The sequence below is a fragment of the Lutjanus erythropterus genome, chromosome 7 (genome assembly GCF_056507025.1).
Source record: "Lutjanus erythropterus isolate fLutEry1 chromosome 7, fLutEry1.hap2, whole genome shotgun sequence".
Lineage (NCBI taxonomy): Eukaryota > Metazoa > Chordata > Actinopteri > Lutjaniformes > Lutjanidae > Lutjanus > Lutjanus erythropterus.
Genome location: NC_139323.1, coordinates 4863069 through 4888576, shown reverse-complemented (window position 1 = coordinate 4888576; position 25508 = coordinate 4863069). Strand labels below are relative to the sequence as shown.

Here is a 25508-nt window from a genome sequence, read left to right as displayed (position 1 = left end):
CAAAAATGTCTGCTGCCCATGTGCAAAGGTAACTCACTATAGTCCATATTAACAAAGAGTGTGAAGGTTTGTTGGTGTGAAACCTTGTGGAGCACAGCTCAGCAGCTCTAGCTCTTGTCTGGTGGGAGTGACTTCCCCAAAAACCTTGCAAAGGTGGTCTTTGAGATATCCAGGTTCTGCTGTTCTCTACCACAGTGAGAAGCAGTTGAATGCCTCTATCTGTAACAAATCCCACCACTTGGCTCTGTTCACTCCAGCACAAAATGCCTGCCAGAAAAATTCGACCAGTACAAGGACGTTTTACTGTGAAAACTGAGTGAGAGTGTAACTATACGAAAAACCTCCAGCATTGAAAAAATATCTTGTCAGACCTGTAGCTGAGATGCTGCGTAACGTGGCAGGGATCAGTGCTTCTGCTAAAAAGTCATCAGTCCAGATCAAGATAGTTTCCTTGGACAAATGAAAATGAATGATGTCCTCACTGCTGTGTATTTCCAACAGGTTACTGTGATCTCTAAAGCCTATTTTACACCGCATGCAGACCCCACAGAACTGACTATGTCTGTGTGCCCAACAACAGCCGTCCAACAAGTAGAAGAGAAGTAAAGCCGCTTCTGTGGGTCATAGAGCTCTTGATGTTTCTCCACCTCCACAATCAGTCTTTCCTCATCCACTTCTGAACTGAATTAACTACAGGATGACAACAAACCCAATGTGCTATGAGTAGGGCACACTCGGTTGCTAAGGCGTTTGTGGGTGGTTGCTAAGCAGCGTGACCGGGGGACAACCTGAAGAGGGAATCCCAAAGGTGAACGATAGCATGTACTCAGTTGAAGGAGAGGTATATATTCATGTATATTTTTGGCCATGAAAAATACAGGAAACGCATATCATTTTAAAAAGCAATTTTATGTGTTTAAAATCTAATTTGTGTGCTGCAGCAGACTTGCAGCCTGCAGCAAAAGTAGAACTCTATTCTATATTTGCTGCATGCCGCGAGCCTGCTGCAGCCGCAACACGCTGCATTCACATCTGGTGTAAATGCACACTATCTAATGAACCTATTTTGGCTGCTGAAGATGCTGCGCAGCAGACGTACAGCAGCTTTGCTGCATGCGGTGTAAAATGGCAGTACATTCTGCAGTTCTCAGGTTTTTCCTACCTCCATTCTCATGTATAAAAGAGAGAATCAACAGCAAAATTTGCACAGTAGTAAATAACTACACTCAAGACATAAACATCTGTTGGACACTAGAGCATCACTCAAGCCCTCCTTGCTAACGTAAATTGGAGTGTGGTCAGATAAGATGTATTTAAACAGCTTAATAAATATACAGCACTGTCTTGGTTAAAATAGTCTGTAGTTCATACACATGCAGTCACTGCCAGCTCTCATACGGATTACTTTAATGCCTCTTTTCTCATCACTTAGTGGGTAAGTGGACCAACGAAACAGTGTGCTCCTTTAATGCAGTGTTAGCTTATCAACTGTCCCTCAGTTAAGACTGGGCACATGGAAAAAGAAGTACAAATTTGCAAGGTGAGTGTTTGACTAATCCTATCAGGGGCCATGTTTACGTGCTCATTGATTTCAGGACTCGGTGGCTGAGCTCGCCCAGAGTCAATGGGCAGAATAAATGTGGGCAGTAACACACTGTCTGCTTTGTGTGCTTAATGAAGTCTGGTTGTCAGCGAGCCTTGGCCTCTTCAATTCTGTCTTAATTCACAGGATGTGAAGGGCTCCAACACTGCAGGAAAGTTCAGGACAGGGAGGGAAGTGTGGATGTGTGTAATTACATGTCTGTGTGTGTGTTTGTGTGGAAACAGTGGAACAGTGCTGTTTGTTACAGGCAGAGTTAGATTAGCACCGCTGATCTTATTGTGTGTCTTATTCTGTTTAGGTGAGAGTGTTTCCTTCATGGCCTTTTGCTTTGTGTGTGTGTGTGTGTGTGTGTGTGTGTGTGTGTGTGTGTGTGTGTGTGTGATGGGTTTGCACTGCCTTGTTAAGTGTCTTATGATGCGTGTTTGTGTGTCACTGCACTGCACAGGCTATTGTCTCTACTGTGATTTTCTCACTCGTTAATGGATAAGCAGATATTTGCCTGTTTTACTCTCTTTGTTTCTCCTTGTCTTCTTCCTCCTACTCCTTATTTTGCCCCTCTTGTTGTTTATTTTTTTTCTTTTTCACTTTATCTTAAATCCCTCCATCATCATTGCACCCTGCCATCCAAAAATACAATCCAAATCTCACCACTCAGATCAACGGGAAGGTTGGTTTTTTTTCACTCTTTACCCTCTTAAAGCTGAGGCCTGGCAGACTGGAGCCGTGCTGCGCCGGCATCTCGCTGGGCGCCTCAGGCCCGTCCCGGCCTGTCTCTTAGGACCCCAATCCCACAGTGCAACCACCCCCCCCTTCCCTCCCTCCCTCCCTCCCTCCCCTACACCCACCCTAAACCCCCGCTGCTACAGTGTGTGCTGCCTTGCACCACATCACTTGCTGCTCCATGCAGCCTGCTTCTCTGAAATTTTGTGAAATGAGCATGTTTTAAATGCAAATAAAATTATCTCTGCACACTAAAAGGACATCTACATTTCCCCACCAGCAAAGGATTACATGGAGGATGTGACGCTAAAATGACACTGTAGGAGTTAGTTACTGTAAAGTGAGATTTCTTCTTGTCATTCTTTTTCTTATTATAACTTCTTTTATATATTACTCAAAGCCATCTGTCATGCCAAGCTGATGGTAAAAAAAACAATTTAATTGTTTCCAAGAAAAAAAATAAATCAAATTGATGACCTTAGCATAAACCTATAGCTGCGGAGCATTCTTTGTTGAATTAGCCCGTTGAGGACTGATTTATGATTTAGCCTGGTTCTGACTCATACTGTTCAGAAAATCAAGTAGGTCTGGTTTTGTGTCCATTCACTGCTGTTTATGTTCATGATTGAGATGTCTTCATTTTACATAATGACCTGCGTACAATTACAAATTTATGTCAGGAAAATGGTCACAAAAGTGTGGAAGAGATGGGTGCAGCTGCACAGGTTGTTTTAAACCAACTTACAGTAATGACTCTTAAATCATCATGTTTCTTTCATCATGAAAAAACTTGAAGCCATCATTGCTAGTTTACAACAGACACTGTTGTCATTTTCACTGTGTATGTAGCTAATGTATTTCTGCCCATCAGTGCACCCATGGGTGTCTTGTTCTTAAAATGAAGTGTGGTCAGGCACATTGTTATCTTTAGGCAGCAGAAAGTAACTGGAACATTAACTAACAAAAATCTGGTGTAAAGTCAAAGATGCAGTATTTCCCTGCTGTTTATGGGAGGCATTATTCAGATAGTAAGATGCACTGCAGTTAATCTGCAGGTCATAAAAATGAAGATTCTGATCAATAGCAGATGAGTTGCAGGTGGGTGAAAGAGGGTGGAGCGTCTCCCCATTAAGAGCAACTCTCAGCAGTGTAACTTCTTTGATTGTTTAAATCTGACAGGATCCATCCTGATCTAATATTAATTCATGTCCTGTGTAGTAGTAAAGCAGCTGTGTAAATCCAGACTTCCATCAGAGCTGTGTAAAAATGATTTCCTCTGGAGTTTCCATGTGTCCTGTTAAGTTTATAACTACTCTTTTCAGTTTTACTGTCTCAATATGAAGGATATTTGGAGCAGTGAGATTACTTTGCACATGGAAACATTTACAATGAGTGAAAGTAGCCTCTCTAATTATTAAATAATCTTTTAAACTATGTCAAGGAGCGCAAGCTTTACAGGTAATTTCTTTATTTTGTGTTGTATTGATGTATGAGTGTTTTCTTTAATGATTTACTTTAATGATTAGAGAGGCTGCTTTCATTTTAAATGTTATGCTGCTGTGCCACATGCGTAAATGTGCACAGCGATGGTCTTAATGGGTAGACATTTCACCCTGTTTCACCCACTTTCAACCCATCCACTATTAATCAAATGTTAATGTTTATGACCGGGCCGCCTGACCTGTGGATTAAGTGGGTCATTTCAGCATCCCTGTTCACTTCCTCAGCTTCCCAAATCCACCATTTAAATAGCAATGTGTCGGAGGCAAGTGCAGTGGCTTAAAGGGAATGGCACCCAAAACACGCCTATGAGTAATGAAGAGACTAAATTACACTTTGCACCTTGCACCTTATTTTGCAACCAGATTTTGTGCCATTTAAATAGCAAAAATGAGGTTGGACGCACTCTAAATGCACTCATTTGAGGCATGCACTTGTGCTGTAGATCATCTACTCTAGAATAACATATCAAAACGTTAAGATCACCTAAATATGGCCCCTTGTGTAGTCCCAAGTATCAACCATTATCAGTAGGATAGTTCAGCATCCTAGGGATGGTTACTCTTCTGAGTAATTTTAAGGAAAGCTTTGTTTCTTGCCCCCCCACCTCAAAAACCTTTGACTATTCCTCACATGTACCAAAGAGATTGTAATGAATTTTCCAGTACATCCTGTTGTCACACACCTCACACCTTTCATGGTGAAAGAATATAATCTTTGCGTAATTTGTGCCTACAGCACAATCTGAGTTCAGAGTTTGTGCTCACTTCACAAAATTTGGTGACAGTGTCAGTCCCATGGTGTCCCCTGCAGCATGCTGATCATGTTGTTATTGTCTGGACTAATTCAAAGGCATGGCTCGTCCCAGCTGTCATCTGCTGTCTGACCATCATTACACTGAGAGGCAGGCTCTGAGCTCACACTGCTTTCACCATGCTCTCCTCTTATCTGTCTCTGCTAGAAAACTCGAGAACAAAATAGCCTCAAACATGTTTACAGCGTTTTCCAAGACTCTCACTGCTGGGTCATTAATAGGAGAACATGGAGGAGCTCAGAAATTGAGGGGGAGTGAAACACTATTGGAGAGAATTGCAGCCCTAGCCCAAGTGTTTGTGACTGATATGTGGATTTGCGGACTTGTGGTGCAGCTTGTTGGTCCTCTTTTATTCTGTTCTTCTTCTGTTCTTGTTTCTTCATGCCTATATGTCAGAGAAGACATAGAGAGATGCTGCATGAGCACAAGGGATCTTATTTGCAAATTCAAATTTCAGTTAATACTGTGTTAGTTTGTACTCTCTTTCAGGAAAGGATGTGCTTGATTCTTGTTACCCACGACAAGCCATTTGATTTAAACGGTAACACCATATTGTGGCTTTATTTTGAGAGCCTCAATAATGACAGACTTGAAAACCGGAGAAGCAATGGAAGAGGAGACTGTAAAGGAGAATGAACAGTTTTTATCTTAACAAATCCAGTGAAACCACAATTCATTAAAATAGAATTCTGGGAAAAACAGATTATCTTTAGGTATTACTTGTGTCTAAAAATCTAGTTTCTAGTCTTCAGCAGTTGAAGGTGAACCATTTCTACTGACAAAGATGTTGGATTCAGCCTGTTTGTCCAGTGATGAATCAAAGCCAATACTAAAATGAATGGCTAAGTGTGCAGTTTATTGAATTTATCCCAATTAATTAAACATTTAACTAAACTTATGAAAGCTTAACAAAACATATCAAAAAATAACATAACTCAGCTTCACTTAATTCAACATTTATCAACAGAACTGAGACTGGGAACTCAACAGGTCATAAACTTCTTTGGTATAATTCCAAACTAAAGTCAGTTTCAGTGGAATTGCACTTGAAGGTTTAATTTTCCTCTCAAAAAGCTACAGTGCACAGGAGGCAATAAAAGCTCATTCATTCTATTGTTAGCTCCAGGATAGAATGTATCATTCATAAAATAGTCATAAAAAGTCATCAGATAAGAAGTCATTCAAAAGTCATGTACTGCAGAAACAGGGTTCTAAGCACATCTTTCAGCAGCTCAATCAGATGTTTCTCAGCTCAAGGACATCAGATTTATAGAGAACAAAAAAGACTGGAACACACTGTTTAATTTACTATCTTTAACTGTGCAAACATTTCAACGTTACAGTGTCCATCAGAGTCAAAGTGGACAAAGACAAGAGGCAAACAACATATAGGGTTTTACCTGTTTGGCTTCAATTGAGAACAGACTTTGTCCTGCAGGTAGCCCGACCTCACCAGAAAAACATGCGTGTTGATAGCAGGTGCAGGCAACTTATTCCAACTGATATGTTCGTTTATTGTTCGGCAGCATCCCCTAGTGGATGCAGTAACTATGACAGGAAGGTTATAATTAGCATTTTATTTTTAACAAATTATCTTTGTGCATCTAAGTGAGGTATACATTCTTGTGTTGCACTTGGACACTGACCATAACAGCTCCAATCTTTGGACTCATTAACCAAAAGATCTGAAACGTTGTTCAACCAATTATCAGAGGCAGGCAGTTACTTAGAACAAGTACTGTGCTTAAGTAGATATGTCAGGTGTCTGTACTTTACTTGGGTATTTCTTTTTCTGGCAACTTTTTACTTTTAGTCCCTACATTTTAACCATAGTATCTGTACTTTCTACTCCTTACATTTTCAAAACAGGCTTGTTACTTTAATGGCATAACAATATGTAACAAGACAAAAATGAGATGTAACAAGACAGGTATAATGTAACAACATGAAAATAAAGTAAAGGATGTAGCAAGAAAAAAATGACAAAACAAGATGTAACAATACAGAAAACAATGTAACAAGATCTTATAAGAAGGCAATGACACAGTAGGATGAAAACAACCTAAAATATTTTGCTAGATGAAAATGACATGAAGGACAAATATAACCTAATATAACCTAACAAGACAAAATTACGTAAAACATATAACAAGACAAAAATGCGAAACATGCCATAATGAGACATAAGAATATGGAAACAATGGAACAAGATGTAACAAGACAAAAAAGATGCGAAAGACTTAACAAGACACTAATGACGTAACAGGATGAAACTGAAATAAAAGACATAGCTAGACAAAAACAACATAAAAGATGTAACGTGACAAAAATGTGAAACATGCCGTACCGAGACATAACAAGACGCAAACAAGCCACCAATGATGCAACAAGTACATTTCAGAGCCTGTACTTTTTCACTTGAGTAAAGAAGTTGAATCAGTACTTCTACATTTACCAGTCTTTTTTTGAACAAGTATCCGTACTTTTACTTGAGTACAGGATGTGTGTACTTTTGCCACCTCTGCCAATTGTCCAGTGAGCATCTGATCTAGGTTGATGTGGTTTGTCTCATGTCTTTGTCCACTTCAGCTCTGATGAAGAAACTGTGGCGTTGAAACCTTATTCTGTTTCTACAACTAAAGGCTGTGAAATAATCAGTGTGCCCAGTCCCTTCTGTTCTCTTGAAGTCATTCTGATGTCACCTCAAATGTTCGCACAACAACTGCTTCGACACAAAGAATATCTAATCATCGGTATGTTCCAGGGTTCCTGTCCTGGGTTACAAGTTGGATTTCCTCATACATTAAGCTGCTCCATCAGTTTAATGTTGTATGCAGAAGGTGCATCTTCCATCACATTTTATCATTTCCATGTTGATTGATGCTTTGGACAGCATGTAGTGACTGGATGCAAAACCTTTTCATCAGCACAGATTTATTCCCACTTCTGCTTTCCACATTGAGTTGCTGATCAAAGAGTACCTCATGCTTTGCTGTGCTGCAAGCTCCTCAACTATTCAAACGCTCTGCACACAGGACTGGTGATATCATATTGATTTCATAAAACATAAGGGCTAAAACGGAAAAAGCCAGTGAATCAGGTGACGTGATACTGCTTGCATAATGGTAGACCTGCTGTTACAATTAGAGGTTTGCACGTACTTTTTTGATGAAATGGATTATTTATGTCAGGTGAATTTTTTATATAAATAGATGAAGTTAAGCTGAAAGTTAGCTCCTCTCTGAGGCAACTTGCGCGGCCCAGAGTGAAATTGCATCATCTCTCTCCACTCGTCTCCTTTCACTGACTTTGAACACATTCATGTTGGCCAAATGTTTACTCTGCCTCTTAGAAATGATTCTTTGAAAGAGCTGAAGGAGATTTGGTCCTGGGTGGTCCAAACATTATTTTAGAGTCTGTAGCCACAAATTACGCTTCATTCAAAACATCAGAGGAAGTCAGAAATTCCAGCTTGTCATTACTAAAACTGAAATGCCCCTTTCATGATAGACTTGAATAAGGAACTGAAAAACAGAGATTACTGAGATGGTCAGGGTTTCTGAGATGCAGTTTGATGCCAGCATAGAATAGCATCACGCTCTCTAAATGCCATAGAGTGAAACTGAACATAAGTTTATATCCTGACAAAAACTTTGCAAGCATTAGGTCAACTCAAAAAACCAATAGTGTGTATATTTTTAAAGAATGACTGAAGTCCTGAGCTGTGGACTCCCTGACATCTGGTTATGGAGCGTTGAAGAAAGAGAACTTGGTTTGCACATCACAAGTTTTACAATCTGTTTAGGACTGGTCTCGTGCTCATTAACAGCTGTTTCCCTCTGTCTGGAGAAACAATCAACCAATCACAGCTTTATAGGTGGGACTAAGGATGGAGCCATCTTCTTACATAACTAGCCACTAGTGATGTGCAAGTGGGTTCCTAGTTTGCTTGTATGCATAAATCATCCACCTGCCGCTCATTTGAACTTTTTTTTTTTTTCTGATTTAGACTGGAGTGCTTTCTTTAATAATTTACTGTAATGATTAGAGAGGCTGCTTTCAGTTTAGTTTCCATACATGAAGTAATGTCTTTGCACCAAATATTGTTAATATTTAAGCAGAAAAAACAAAACTGTTTAAATTTGAAAAAATTTGACACTCCAGAGAAAACATTCCAAAGTAAACTAAATTAAAAAGACTCAAAAAAGTTGCGCTGCTGTGCCTTGTGCATAAATGTGTACATAATGTCTCTCCTACTGTGGAAATACACCCTATTTCCCACCCCAGCTCATTCACTATTAATCAGAATATTCATTTTTATGACCCAGTCTGCCCAATTTGCAGATTAACCACATTCCCCACAGTGGTAACTGTAGTCTGAGCATCACTACGAACTACCCAACCAGATACATTCATCACAAGTTACAGTAATATTGCAACAAAAATAGCAACAGGAATTGATGAGATCATCACAACAGCTCTGGTTAAACTGTGCCCACATGAAGAAATTACAACTCTTACACTGTCATATTGCAACCTGGTATCACACCATAGTGTGTAATAGAACAGCATTAGGTGTAAATAGTACATTTTCATTCCGCAGTGAAGTTAGCAATAACACATACGTAATGTCCTGTAAAACTGTCAAAATGAAGCTTTCAAGACAACAAAACTACTAGGTTAGCTTTAGGAAAAATTTGTTTTTTGTGTGTGTGCATTGTCCATCCACCCATCCATCCATTCACCCCCCAAATCATAGCCCCCCACTGGTGCTCCACCTTTTTATAAGTATGTACTTTTTACGCCTAGGTGAAGCGAGATGTGACACTGACACGGTATCTCATAGTGAATTGGTGGGTGTATTGCACCCTTTGGCGTGAGACTGGGCTGCATATTTCTATCTTCTTACTTTGAAAAACATCAAGTTCACAGCTCTTGCGACCACTCCCACACTCCTGTGTCAATTGAGAATGTTAGCAGGATGATTACCTCCCACTGATTGGTTAGGTGAACCCCTCCCTACTTCAAATAAATATTGGCTAACATGAATATGTTGTCAGGCAGAATGAATGGAGTTAACTGAAATACCAGTTCCATCTGATTAAACTAGGGTTACAGTGAGTGAGAGATGTTGCTATCAGATTCACTTTGAGCACCCCGAGCCAATTCTCATTTAATTCCTCTATATAACTCTTAGTAAACTATAGATAGCTGATAACTCAAAACTCCATGAATCACACCAAAATTATCTTGATGGATATGCTTCTTTTATGCACAGGAACTGTTGGGCTTTTATGGATGTTTCAGGGACCCTTAAAGTCTGATTTGACACTAAATTGATTTAAAACAAACATACAAATAAATGTTAACTCTGGGATAACCGTAACTATGGAATTAAAGGAAAATGATTAATCAGACTGGAAGCTGATATATCATAGTCCAGATGAAGACAAAAGCTTCTTCTACTTGAAATGTCATTCACACTTTTCAGTTCAATATGTTTAATCAGTGTCCACGAATCCTGCAGTTAGCATGCTGCTGCCTCTCCACCTGCACTGCTGCACGACTTTCCTGGCGATGCACACCGATGTTTGCTCTCCCCACCCATCCATCGCTCCCCTAACAACTCCAGACTTTTTTCTTTATTAGGACATGGCTTCCCAAATTTTCATTCGTCCCTCCTTCCCTCCCCTTCCGTCCCCCGTCTCTTTTCTCTGGCATGTCTATAAGGATACGAGTTTGTCTGCATTCTAACTTTGAGCTGCTCCTGATATGTACCTGTTATTTAAGTGTCCTCATGACGACTGAGTCTCACCCTGGTGTCAGTACCTCAGTCATCCACCCATCAGGTCATTGTCCTGACCTAAAGTAGCACTAATAACACAACTTTTAACTTCTGACTCAAACTATTCTCATCGCATCGTGACCATCTTCCATGTCCTCGGGTAACATCATGGCTTCTAATTGACTAATAGAACAATCCCTCACTGCTGGCCAGCATTATTAATTATCATGATCAAGCATCTCAGTGTTACCTGACCTGAATCTGAGGGTCTCATATTCACCTGGCAAGTGCAAATGAAGCACTCATGATTCTAAAGTAAGCTGGAGATTACCAATCACAGTGTCCGAGTTTTGGAAATCTAATGTCCAAAGTTGTTGTCAAATGTATGATGTCTATGCAAGACTGATCTGAGTGAAAAGACTTAGGCAGATGGCTACTAAATCTCAGAATCTGGAGCAACACTGGGCCTCACATTGTGCCACCATCTGATGACTTGACAAATTTAAAAAGACTTAAAACTAGACTTTGACTGTCACAGGACAGGACTAACCAAGGCACACTGGATTAATTTCCTTTTAAAGATCCCATGAAGTCGAAATCGATGATTGTTTGAAGTGTTTTTATTAGATATAAGTGCTCTGTGTCACCTATATGCCAGGATCTGGTCCAACAATGACAGTGTTTGTCATTTCCTATAAAACGATGTCAATGACTCACCGAGCATTGTGGTTATTAAATTACAGAGTTTCCTGAGGGACAGATAGCTTTAGCTAACTGTAACTGTTAGTGAGCAACAGAACTGGACACAGCAGCCTCCCAGTGAACACAGCAGTGACCAGCCTCTCAGACGAACAGGGAATACAGTACCAAGGTGGTTTGTGGAGTTTTCTCATGGGAAAAAAAAAAAAAGATTTGTTTCTAAAGTAGCTAACTGGTAACTGCTGTTAGCTCAGTTAGCCATGACTCAACCCTGGCAAGACAACCACATCAATACTTTAGCCTTTTCCCTGTTATTAACTTGGCCTCCGCTGGTCTCGGAGGCTGTGTGTGGTCCAGCCAGCTCCCTGTGTGCACAACCAGTAAGCACTCTGATAGCCATTTCATGGGAACTTTAAATGTTATAAACTCTTTAGCGTAGTAAATAATACTTTGATAAGCATTCATAATTGTGCAGATTTACTGGACAAAATTTTACTCCATATAAATATATTCCATGTAATAAAAGGTGTATAATGACTTGTTTAGGACTTAAAGTTTAGAACTTGAGTGTAATTTGTGGGTCTTGACTTGGAACTTAATTCAGGACTTTTCAATTATTTGTAACTTTAAAACAATGACAGTGGCCTTTTCTAGCCTCCAGCTTCTTTTAAGTATTGACTCTACAAAGTTAACATTCATGGACAAGCAGTAGGGTACACTTGTCTCAAGCTAAGAACAACAAGTTGCTGCATGTGAGTGGTAATCAGCACCACAACAGACTGGACAGCTCCACCCCACTCTAACCAGGGTTTACTCTGAGCCCAGGATTAAATAAACATGAACAGATAATGCAGAATTCAAATTAAATCCAGGTTTTCAAGTTAAAGTTTGTAATACCAGGCAGTACTATGGCAGGAGCTCTAGTTGAAAATATATATAATTACAGCGGGGCCACTGCAGGTTAAACAATGATGTAATCAGAATCATTGGCAGTTCTTTGCTATCTGATGTACTGTCGGTTTATGCTGCCTTGTTGAAAAATGCTACTGTAGCACAAATCAATAGCAGAGTAACACTAACCCTCCGCCCAGAGAACTGCTAAGTAGCACTTCTCAATAGGTAGCACATATCTACATGTTTAATAATGCATTACTGCTACATTACATAATTTAGCTCTAGTTGTATTAGAATGAACAGTGGCTACACACCACAAGCCAAATATTACATTCATGTCATGTGACACTGAAATATTCGCTAAAGATCGACTAGTTTCAATCCAATATTCAGACTGAGTACTTTGGGGAAACAGTGCTGATGTTGCTGCTGGCCAGCTGAGGCTAACACGTCCTATTTAGTGCCCTACCTACTCTCATTTTGCTGTGGTAAGGATGTAAAAAGGTAATTTCAATGGTATGATGTCCACCTCTGATGTATTACTGGCTCAAGTGTTTCCATTTACCAATACACACATATATACGCAGAGCTTTGTCACTCCCCAAACTTTGAAGGATTTCTATTGACTTGTGCCCTTCTCTTGCACACCTACAATCAAAATTAAAAGCTTGGCAGAGCCCATCTTTCCTTGGAATTATTCAGAGTTAAAAGCAAAGGTGACTCAGAAACACTTCCCACACAGTGACATTAGAGACAGGCCACGTGTGTATGTGTGTGTTGGAAGATCAATGATGAAATGAAATGTCAAGGACTGGCTTTTGCTGTGCAACTGCTGAAAATGTACTACCGCCATTAGATTAATGTCCCATATATTGCCCTGCAGCTTAACATGACAGATCCAGGTTTACCCAGTACTTTCAGGGTTAAAACGTTCCTTTAATCCAATGGTTTTTCCGGGGGTCTCACTAAATCGCAACCTGATTCACAATTGGCCTTATCGATAAATCGTGGGGAGAGTTCCTGATGATTTTTCATTTCATTTTTCATTTTTTGACATGTTAAATGAGAAATAAATGTGTTTAGGCTGAGTTAACAGGCCATCTCATTTTTTTAAATTGGAAAAACAGTACAGGGCATTTTAGCCTACTTCATGAATAAGAAAGGGGCATTTAGGCAGAATTAAGAGGCTTTTCCCCTCTCATCAGTAAAAAAATAAGCACATTTTATATGCTTTATAGAAGGTGTATTGCAGTTTTTTTTATTTTTTGCAACCCAAACAAAATCTCCTGTGACCCACATGTGGTTCACGAGCCAGTCTTTGGGAATCACTGCTGTAATCCGTCCACTGATGAGAAAAAAGTCTTATTGTAGAACAATTTTTATCCTTTAATGCAACATGTCAAATAAGTTAATGTTACACAAACACATCAACAGTGACATTTGTGACATACTAAATAGAAAAAACATTCAATAATCTATGACTTTTATTAATCTGCATTGGCTAGATGGTGCAAAAATGCTGGTGATCCAAAACTCAAAACTTCTGTTTGTGACCAAAAACCGACAAACTAATGATACTCCCATCATCATCAGCTGTGCTTCGGTTTTAGTGACGGTGACCACAATGAACAATACGTGATAAACATTAGAATGTGGTTGATCAAGTAAATTTTAATTAATATACTATTAAATACAGATCTGAAATATAACGCTCCACATGTTATCCAATATTCAATCTAAGTATATATCCTTAATACAAAGGCATCTTTAAATGTTATATAAGTTGTGTTTTACTGTCAGAGAACATGCAAATAAAATAGGAGTTTGGTATAAGATAAATTTGTTACATTTAATCGATTAATTGACTGTTAATGTTATTAATGATTGATTAAAGTACTTTCAATTTGCAACCTTAGCATGTCCTCACTAAAATAACTGCTGGGATCTGGGAACTCAGTGACTTTTCCTAAAATGGGTCAGATGGGGCCACAAACACGAGCAGTCAGACCATCAGACAGGTTGTAAATGAACCTCTAGGTACCCTATTTACCACCGTCATTTTCCTGTGCAGTAATTATTACTGACATACAGGTGCACTCGCTCTTGGATTGCCCCCAAATAAAGTGGGTTAGATACAACTTTTACCTCATACAAGGGTCAGACTGCTGGTGTTGGCCCAAGTTGTCCTTTACTTTTCAGTAAAGGACACTTTTAAAGAAAAAAAAAAATCAAAAGAAGGCTTTCATTCCAAAACTATTTTATTGAGTTTTTGTTATAATTACAAGAAATGACACTCCCATTACCATACTCCTCCACCATAGCACCCCACACTGACCAATCCTTGGTGCTGTGGTTAAAATGATTTTCATAACAATAATAAACCAAAGTGGCGTCAAAACAGGTTCAAAATATAATAATAGTGATAAAGAAAAAAACCCCAAATCAATAAAGAAGGAAAGACACAAACAAAGAAATTCAGTTTCAAAAAAAGAGAGAAAAATGCTTGAGGATGAAAAGAAAATATTCCTTGGAACATTACAGTAATAAGAGTTTTTTAAAGGCTGCTCTGTCTGAAGCATTTTGCAATTAATGAAAGATGAAATTAGGGCTTGCCATCTCAGATTGAGTTTCTCAATTGAGCCTCTTAATGAAAACAGATTTTTTTCAAGTTTCGGAAAGGACATCAGGTCCTCCAACCAGAAAGATTCTGATAGAAGACTAGATGATTTCCAAGACAGTCAAATTCTCCTTTGTGCCGTGAGGGAAGAGAAAACACCAACATCTGACTGTATGGAGAGGATGTTTGCTTTATCTACAGGGACCCAGAACTTGACCATGAAGGGACACAAGTATCAATCCAGATTCACAATAGCAGATATATTTTATAAAAGGTGCCCCAGCATGTTTGTAATTTGGGACAAAAATAAAACTTTGGGATGATGTTGGTTACATTGCTATACATTGCTAATCTGGCTTTGGAATAATGAGGTCTTGTGGGACTTTAAACCGTACGAGACCCAGTTGTGCACATGAAGTGGCAGAGCTCACCTCTTCAATAGCCTCACCCCTACAGTCATCTGAAAACTCAACATTCATTTCCTTCTGCCATGAAGAAGGTTCAAAAAGGCTTTAACTCTCCACAGTGAGCTGACCTGTACCTCACTGTATCTGTTTTCATCCTACACATACAGGATGCTAACTAATTTGTAAAACTTCTAATAAAGAGGATTTGGTTTCAAAGTTCAGTTTTTAAAGTCAGAATGCTCAGCATGAAGTAACACTGAATTATTAATATTGATCAAAAATAGTATTGATCCTGAAAATCAATATCTCTCCTGTAAGAATCTAATTTGGCCTTATTGTACTTTTAACACCAGAACATTCAAGGTGGATAATATAAATTACACAACAGGCAAAGAAAATGTGGTCATTTTTATTTATTTCAGTCATAGACCATCATATTGACCACACAGAAATCGTCCCTGTTATATTGTTACTTTTTTCACAGTTGGAGACACAGTTTGGTTGCTTAGCAACTATTATTGTCTCTGTCAATCAAAGTTCACCAGTGGTCTTGATTTCCAATTTCCCGACATTAAAATATGAATAATTGATCAATAAGACTCAATTAAAAATCAAATAGGGGAGACCAGGGATGGTTGTAACACTTGTAGTCTCAGCACCTGTAACTCACTAATAGTTCTAGGTTCATCTAAAATTTTGAATCCGATCACTGATGGCTATTATCCTACAGAAAAACAGGAGATAGATGCAATCATAGTTGATAAATATATGAATAAATTTGACAAAGTTTACATTTGGGTGTTATTTCAGCTGTAGTAAAAAACGGTTCCCCTGCAGCCCCACTTCACTGATCTGACAGTTTGCCCCATAAATCCTCCTCCTCCCACTCATCCTCCACCTTGTCCTCCTTTCCCAGGCCTCTGCCTCTTCTCGCCCTCCTCCTCCTCCTCCTCCTCCTCCTCCTCCTCCTCCTCCTCCTCCTCCTCCTCCACATCATGTTCTCCTCCATGGGAACCAGTCTTAAAGCCAGCCATCTGCATCTCAGAGCCTGCCACTTCCCATGCCAGTAGACAATGCTGTTCTTGTGTGAGCGGCTCCCAAAAAACTGTGTTCTCTCCTCCACCACAGTAACATTTAGCCCACGCATGTTCTCCAAAACTTACTGAATGTTGTCAGTCATTGTTCAGCCAAACATACTGTACGTACTACTACTGCTACTTCCCGACTCAACACTTCTCACATTACATCAGATTCTTCTACACTGACAGTCAGTGATAGAATTTGTAACCTGCTCTTCCTCCTCTGTAGTTAAAGCAGGATGAAGCCCTTAGAAAAGCCTCTGATCCACAGTGTAAGCTCCTCGCAGCCACACTGCAGCCCGCAGCCTGAATTACACTGTGAGTCAGGTTTTCATGACTCTCTGCTCGGCTAAGTCAAGAGAGCGAGGACTTTGCTTATGCAACAGAGCCGTGTGCATATTTAATGCTCGCGGTCCTGTTGCACAGCTCTAATTCACGTATAGTGTAATGGGGAGGCAGATCCCTGCACTTAGGGGAGATTTCTATGGCGGAGAGCTAACAATAGGGGAGAATCCTTCAGTATTCTCTCAGCACACTCTGTGCTTCAGCATCAGGATATGATGGAAGTGCTCCCGACTAGCAGCGCGGTCGACTCCCAGTGCATTCTAATCCCTGCAGCCCAGCAGGAAACCTCAGATACGCCAGAGAAATCCTGCTGCACGCCTGCGGCGCAGGCTCTCAATTTAGCCCATTTCCAAGTGAAGATGGCAAACCCTAATTTAACATCTAGTAGTGAGGAGCTTGCATAATATCAGGTAATGCCACATCACCCTCATGGGGCTCTGACAGGGGAAGCCAGACTAATCCTTTGGTCCCAGACAGAAGGGAAGAGTTCCTTCGAGAGGGCTCTCACTGATCAACCTAGATGCTTCTGAAAGGGCGCTTCAGCCATGACACTGAATGGTTAAGGCTTTGTAGGAAGTGTCGCGCAAACACTTGTAATTTCTTGCACTGGTTTGCACACAGGAAGTTATGGCAGTGCTTTCATATACATAAAGTTCATCACAGTGTTTTGGATTGATTGATATTTTTATGTTTCTGGCAGCCATTGTTTTCCATTTGTAGCTAATTATGATCTAAATGAGCTTGCAAAGACTTTAGGAACATTAAGTCAGGGTTTTTTTCATGTTTTGGTGACTCTGTGCCACACAGTACAAGATTGAGGGATACACAGGAAAATCTATGAACTTCACATTAAATACCTTGAGCACCAAATTCAACTACAGATAAGGCAGGGGAATTTATCTCTTACTTGAGGTCCAACGAACTAAAAGCTGATACATTTTTCCAGAAATCACTGGTGGACTGGATCACCCTGCCTGGCAGTGCATTTATTTCTCATTCCTAAAATATATATGTGGGTATGTTTTCAATAACACTTAAAAAGATAATGATGTGGAAATGGTCAGCAACATTCATTTATGATTGAATTCACTCTTTCCAAGATTTATTGATAAGGCCTGTTGCGAATTGGGTCGTGACGGTTTGTCAGACTCTACTCTAGGGTTCCCCTCCAGTGGAGAAAACGCGATGCTGTGCCATATAGACTGCTAACATGCTAGAAAATTAGCTGTCCTCTACATTCCTCTATATCACATGTGTCAAACTCAAGGCCCGTGGGCCAAATTCAGCCCCAGCACCCCATTTCATGTGGCCCACAAGAGCTTGCCAAAAATCTAATTTGTAGAATACAATTCTTTTCTTTTTCATGGAAGAATGATGTCCATAAATGACATTCAATGACTGAATGATTCAACAATTCTCACATTCATTATTAACATAGTTAATAGGTCCCTGTGTGCTTTTCTTACAGAGGTGTAGTAGTTGTAGTTTTAACAACATAATGAAACTATTTTAATATAAGCAGGGGTTGGAAGTGTTTAACCATAAATGCATCATGACTTTGTGTGGACTGTTGCCCCAACACATAGCTGGTGCCCACTGCTGCCTGAAACCTCCTCTTCTCCTCAACTATACAGTATTTTTTAATGGTGTCTTTTCCATCTCACTTCCAACTTGAACTGCTGAGTTCTTCACTGAAATCCAGCACGCAAGGTGTCACTAGTTGCCATGCAACCTGTAGTGTTCTACAAGTTGTCATTCCTAACCTGACAGATGCTTGTTAGGGGGCTGCAGCGTGACACAGTTGCCAAGTAGCACATTAAATGTAGGCTACTGACAGTGAGAGTGTTGAATTGGACCAATGCTAGAAATATAATGTGTACACTTCGTGTTACGTTCACAGCCCTCTGGACCATGTGCTGCACTGAGAACCTCTGCATTAGGTCGTCCATGACAGTGCACATAAAGCCTTATTGTCAGAATTATCTTTGCATGGCAGTGTCACTGTAAAACCTGATTGGCTTGAAATATGTGTACTGTAAGCAATGGTGACATTATCACAAAATGAAAATTATATATATTTACTGATGATTAATTACAAGTCAAATTGATTTAGAATTAAAAAAAAAAAAAAAAAGACTCCGGACCACTACAAGGTAAGATAAGGTACCAAATCATGCAAAAGACTGGAATTGCCTTTAATATTTTGGTCATGAACCAACCTAATACAACTCTAAAGTGCACAAAGACCAAAGAGTTAAATAATAACACTATCTGAAACAACACTGGGACATGCTGGTACACTATCCTTTGAAACATTAACATCTTTAACTGAAGAGTTAAAAATAAAAGGACATATGTTTGCAGATGCATAGATCCTCTCACATTCAGACTTTTACCTACACTGTAAACCCGGATAGATAAGTAGTACTCAAAGAATCACACACACACACACACACACACACAATTTTTTAAATTAATAAATTAAAAAGTTGGTGGTTATCAGTACTTAAATATAGGTAGTATTACATGTACTCTTTGATTACACTTAAGTTAAAATTATTGATTTGGCTCAAATATTCTCAGTAAATGCAGCATTTACATTTTGCTTTTAGCCTCTCATGGCAACAAGTTAACACATCTTAATTTATTTAATTTTTGAGCATGTAAACAATGACGACTTAGATCACAGCTCAGTGTGAACAATGTTTGAAACATGATTTTTTTGGGACTTTCTAAAATTCAAAGATTCAAGTTTATGTGAAGAAGAAAAGCAAATTATCTCAAAAGATTGTAGGTCAGCAAAAATTTGAGTTTGATTCAAAATTCAGAAATCTAGTGATCAAAACTTTTTTGCTTTTTTTTTTTTTTTTTTTTTACAGTGCAGAACTGAGTAAATGTTGATTAACAGTTCTACTGGCACTCACAAACAAATTTTCACTACTTATTACAAGTAATTAATGTAAACATTTGGTTTTGCATTGTGTTCTCTCCTGACTAGATCCTTGCTTGTGTTGTATTACCTCTCACGTGTGCTAAATGAAATTGTAAATTGTAACAAATAAATTAGAACAACATTAATGACATCCTTTAATATAACATTTAAGCCAAAGGACTAAAAATCTGAACTGAAACCAAATGTAATGAAGAGTATTTAGGTAAAAACTGCCTATAAGTTGTCCTAAAACAGACTTTAGCACAATAACACACATTAGATGGGACAGTAAACTGGTGCTGATGTTATTCAGACTCCTCAGCCCTAAACCAGTTGACACAGTGCTGCACAGTAGAAGCCAGACCAGTCTAACATGAAGTCAGCCCAGTGGTCCAGTGACCCCCGCCTCCACTCCTCCTCTGTGTCCTCTCACGCTCCCTCTCTTTACCCCTGCAGTTCGCCGTGTGCCTCCCCGTTTCTCCATCCCCCCCACCAATCACGAGGTGATGCCCGGCGGCAGCGTCAACCTGACCTGCGTGGCGGTCGGCGCTCCCATGCCTTACGTCAAGTGGATGAGCGGCGAGGTGGAGCTGACCCGGGAGGAGGAGATGCCGATTGGCCGCAACGTCCTGGAGCTCACCAACATCCGTCAGTCCGCCAACTACACCTGTGTGGCCATATCCTCCCTGGGCATGATCGAGACCACGGCCCAGATCACTGTCAAAGGTCAGGAACTCTCAAAACCACATTCATTTTACTCTTCAATTATGCTGGAAAAATATATTTTAAAAGATCAAAATACACATTTTTAAACTGTGATTCTTATTTAGCTTTGATTTAGAAGGACTACAGAGTTGACATGTTATGGTTGAGACACGTGTTAACAATATTATTATTAATGAAGTTGTCAAAAAAATAGAAAGCCAGTGCTTGAGCAGCATTCCTGCCTTTTTAAACCAGAAAGTGAGACAGGGGTCCTTAAGGTATAGCTAACCATTTACATGCCTGATTAAATTATGTTTTTTATAGACCTCCATTTCTGCCAGTGAAAGAAAAAAATATCACCATGTTAATTCATAATTATGAGATTAAAAAAAGTTGAAATCATGAAATTAAAAAAGTTGAAATAATGAGTAAAAAGCAGAAATGATTATATGAAATTTTTTACGAGTTACCATGGGGGCATTTTTTCTTTCACTGCTGGAAATGGGCTTACATATGTTTTCGTAAAAATCTGATGGAGTTGAACAAATCTGGGACACAACTGTAAAGGGACAAGATTGTCATAGAAAATCAATTGTAAACTTTTTTTTATTTTATTTTAAAGATGATTATAATAGCACATTTTTATACCTGTGCTATCAGTAGGCATTGTTAGATTTTGAAGGCTTTTCACACATTTTTAAATTGGTCTGGGACAAGGATGTTTTTTACATACAGCAAGTTAAGAAATTGACAAAATCAAAGCAAAGCAAAACATTTCATATATATAAACATTTAAATAATAAATAATACATTTTCACAAAACAGAACTAAAGTGTTGGTATTAAATAAAACAATCAGTATGGGAAAATACAACTAGTTATAAATCAGCAACTATGTTTTTATGAACTGATCCTTTAATGGGGATCACTTTCTGATCTCCTCATACACAGCGAAACAGTGGCAGTGAGGTCAGATACAGTACAAATGAAGATTTCTCTTGTATTCACTGACAGAACAGCCATTAATATCAATATTTGAACATGTCTGGACAGCTTGATAAGAAGCCGCAGTAAAATATATAAAATAGAGTCAAGTATTAAAGCTACACAGTGAGTGCAGCATACAGTTAAGATAGCAAATTATTTCTTACAGTATTTCCATTTATTGAGAAGAAAAAATCTGTGACATTCTGTAAGAGGTGCAGCGTGTAAAGGAGTAAAATGTAGCAATTTTATGTCCAAAAATGAGCACCGCACTCCAAATAGTGAGCTGGAGCCACAGACAGTGTATTAAATGAGTTTGGAAGGAATCTCAGGTAGGCAACAGGAACTCCGCAGGAGTGCAAGGCAAGTGAAACATTGTAATTTGACAATAACAAGCAGGGAGGAGTCATGTGCTGTGAGTTGATCAGCTGTTTATAGCTGTCAGTTCTCTGTGAATGTTGAGTTAAGTCTGTTATCCTGAAAACAAAGCCCACTGCTCTGAAATAACTCCCTCACTGCCTGACAGACTTCATTAATGTATTACTCAATTTAACTGTTATGAACATCTCCATCTTCTAGACGACTGATGATGATTTCTTACAACTCACAAACACACATGTACTCATTTACTTACTCACTTCCTTACTTTTGGCATCAATTTTAACTTTAATTAACGTGAAACAGGCAAATAAAACAGTTACTCTGGCCTGGAATAGAAACTTCAAAGGAGAACACTGTGGCTGTTCTTGCATTCAAACTTAGCATGTTTCCTTAATCTCTGATGCTATATCATAGTCATTTTATGATTTATTACAGTAAATATATTACAGATTCCTCCTTTAAGATTTAGGGGGATCTATTAGCAGAATATGGCAGAAATGGAATATATTATTGATTAGTATGTTTTATTGTACAATCACCTGAAAATTAGAATAATTGCATTTTTCTGGCTGAGCCGTTTTTATCGATGTACTTCTTCATTGAGCTCGCCATGTTCCTACAGTAGCCTACAATGGACAAACCAAACACTGGCTCTAGATTTTCATGCTTTGTGCAAAACATGTGGCCATCGTAAGTTCTCTAGGCAGGAAGGAAGCTTGGAAGTGGAGACGGAGAAGAAGGTACAATCTGCAAGCTCACCACTAGATGCAGCTTAATCCTACACACTGGTCCTTTAAAGAGTTTCCAAGGTGACCAAATTAAAAGCACAAAAAAAAAGAAAAATCACTGACCCCTAGTTGTATAGAAGTCCAAGGCTGCCAGTCTATTTTATTTATCAGCTCAGTTGTCCTCTTAGAGCTTTTAGCTACATCTCACTGATATATGCAGCCACAAATTGAAATGTAAAATTCCATTTTTCCATTATTCTGTCATCATTGGTTTAATGGGACTATATATAACATGAGCTACCTTACAGTCCAAGCTGCTAGTTAAAAACAAACTTAAAATTTCAAAGCATTTCAAAGCGAAGTTTTTGTTATTTTCTTTAGTTGAGATCATTTACTTTTCTTTCTTTCTTTTGGTAAACTTTAATCTCTGAGTTTTAGAAACTCAAAAAGAAAAGTTTGAGATGTGAACCTAATTTGTCATCACTAGGGTGTCGACAATATCAACCATAATAACATTACTCGATAATTTTAAAATTCGTTTTTGTGTTTCTAAAACTCAACAAAAAAGAAAAGTAAAGGATCTGAACTAAAGATTAGTTAAAATAAATAACTAAACTTCAGACATTTTTTACAGTGTAAGTGCACATGTCATCCTCCTACAGGCTCACTTGCTTGTTCTCATGAAACAGCAGCTCATACAAGGGCTCCATTTAACTTGCCAACATGTTCACACAGAGAGGAGATCACCTGGATCTCCTGGTGGAATATCAGGTATTTTCTGTCATTAAAAACTCAAACCCCCATGAAAATGAATCCATGCACTTGATTTTAAATGTTGCATTTGAACAATGTCCTGAGTGGGATATACAGTAACCCAGTAGTGGAGGAAGACATCAGAAGACATCGTCCCACTGCTTTGTTTTGTGGCCAGGCTCATGATATTGGGTTTGTCTTTCAGAGGAGTTGCTGTGATAATCCATGTTGTCAACAGGTTTCGTCCTGTTTGCATAAGAAATAATCCCAGTGGAAACTGTTGACAGTGATGTGTGTTGATTATCCAGAGTAACCACAATGTTTCAAAGGGTTTCAAACAATTTTTAAAAGCACTTCTCAAAGGTGCATATCTCAAAACCATACAGACATAAAAACTATTAGCGTGGGAGGATACATCTAGTGATAAGAGAGCAAATATGTTTCTTTTGTACTTTGGATGAACTGACCCTTTAATGGGGATCACTTTCTGATCTCCTCAGACACAGTGAGGTCGGATACAGTGCATGTGAAGATTTTGCTTGTACTCGCTGACGGAGCGACCATTAGTATCAATATTTGAACATGTTTGGACAGCTTGATAAGAAGCTGCAGAATGAAACCAGGATGACATTTAAGTGATCTGCTGCTCTCTGATCCTCTGTGTGATGGCCTCAGCAAAAAGCAGAATACATTTACCTAAAAATGAAGCATTTCAAGCAGGTTATTTCTCAGTGTATTTCCATTTATTGCCAAAAAAGAGTACAGATATTTTCATTTTTTATTATTTACTGTGAGCAAAAAAAGTGAGATTAATTAGTAGGATTTGTTTTACTGTAGATTTGAGATGTAGAAGACAGATTTCAGACTGCAAGAAGCACCAAGGTAGATCTAAATGAGCAGGGACTCCGATTGCTGTTAGTTCTGTAGATCCTCAGGATAATAATACCAGTTGACCAACTCGTAAACTTTTATTCAGCTTTAATTCTTTTGAATGTGCAAAAATCAGTCAGTGTGGAGTACAACTACAGGACAAACAGATAGAAGCTTTAACAAATGCACAGGGAGGAGATTTCAATGAGGAATTAAAGGAAAATCCTAAATCCAGTTTTATATTAGCTGGCGCACACGCGCTGGTGGTTAATTGGTGAGAGAATGTGAAATGAGTGGTTGATAAATACGTTTCTGCTGCTTGTTTTTTAACTTCATCATTGTACACAGAGCAATGAAACAACATGCCAGGCTGTAAACTTTACAAACCGAGTCTCTAAATCGCCACAAACCACAAAACTAACTGTGATGGAAGCAGGGAAGAGAGATTAAAAATGGAGCGCAAGTGATGTGCTGCAGCAGCAACTTCACCAGAGTGCACCACAGAGCACACTTGTTTGCTTGTGCCTGTCTTTACCACTGATGGGCTCAGGATGTTATTTTAAAGTGATAGTTCACCCAAAAATGAAATTTCACTCAATATCTCCTCCCCCCTGTGCTGATGTGAAGATGGGTGAAGATCTCCAGTTCACAAAACACTCCTGGAGCTTCAGAGGAAAACAGCATAGCAGCAAAGAAATGATGTTCCTCTTCTATGCTGAAGTCCTCGGACATCTTCTTCTTTGTTGAAAGTTTGCAAAGTCAACTGCGTGCTTAACAAGTCACTGTTTCAGAGCAGATCTCTCTCTGTTGTTGGAGTTGCTTCCAGGTAGCCTGTAAACACAGACGTGAAGTTATATGAAGATCTTGTATATCTATATATATATAGCTTGTGTACCTGCTTCAGGTGTGTACATGAGGATCAGGTCTGAGAGGATACAGTTGACATTTAGGCTAAAAACATGGTGCAAATGGTGTTATTGTGTGTCAAATTTTAATACACCACACGAGCAGTATGGAGACATTTTGTGTTTTTTTGTGTTCTTTTTTTACATTTTAAAACTGGTCACTGTTCATTTCAACTGTACTGGATTTGGCTGCAACGCTGTTTTCCTCTGAAGCTCTGGGAGTGTTTTGTGAACTGGAGATCTTCACCCATCCTCACATCAACACAGGGGTGAGGAGATATTGGGTGAATTTTAATTTTTGGGTGAACTATCTCTTTAAATGTCTGACAACATCATGGAAAGATTCGCAAACTTTTTTAGATACCTTTTGTTTCACCAGAAACAACTGTTCAGTTGATCTTGGCAAACTCATTACACTCCTTTTCTAAAACAACATCATTGTCAGCTTCATTCAGACTCAACAGAAACAAAATAAAACTCACCAAAAATGTCTTTTGTTCATCTTTCGGCTGTATCAACAATCATCATCTCTGGTTTGGGAGTGTAGTGCCTGGGGAGAGGAGCTCTGTAGAGAACTATAGGAAGACACACACTTTACTGTCTCTAACTGTGTGAAAGTCTGATGTTTTCACATCCCAGAAAAACATCAAATTTAGTGTGGTGTGCTGTACTGCAAAAAAAAAAAAGAAAAAGAAAAAGAAAAAAGAATGAATTGTGGAATATTTGTATTGGACGGCCAAATCTGATTTAGCTAAAATAAATCTTAGACAGGGACATCCCTGCACATT

The 25508-nt window shown here is 38.9% G+C and overlaps 1 protein-coding gene across 7 annotated transcripts in view; it reads left to right on the top strand.

Annotated features, from left to right (window-relative positions):
* ptprfa (protein tyrosine phosphatase receptor type Fa) overlaps positions 1–25508 on the top strand; it is a 467935-nt gene that overhangs the window by 268875 nt on the left and 173552 nt on the right. For all 7 annotated transcript variants that reach the window (XM_084722446.1, XM_084722451.1, XM_084722450.1 and 4 more), the window contains exon 7: positions 19852–20121. In XM_084722446.1, coding sequence (XP_084578572.1) covers positions 19852–20121 — 270 coding nt within the window. The remainder of the gene's footprint in view (positions 1–19851; positions 20122–25508) is intronic.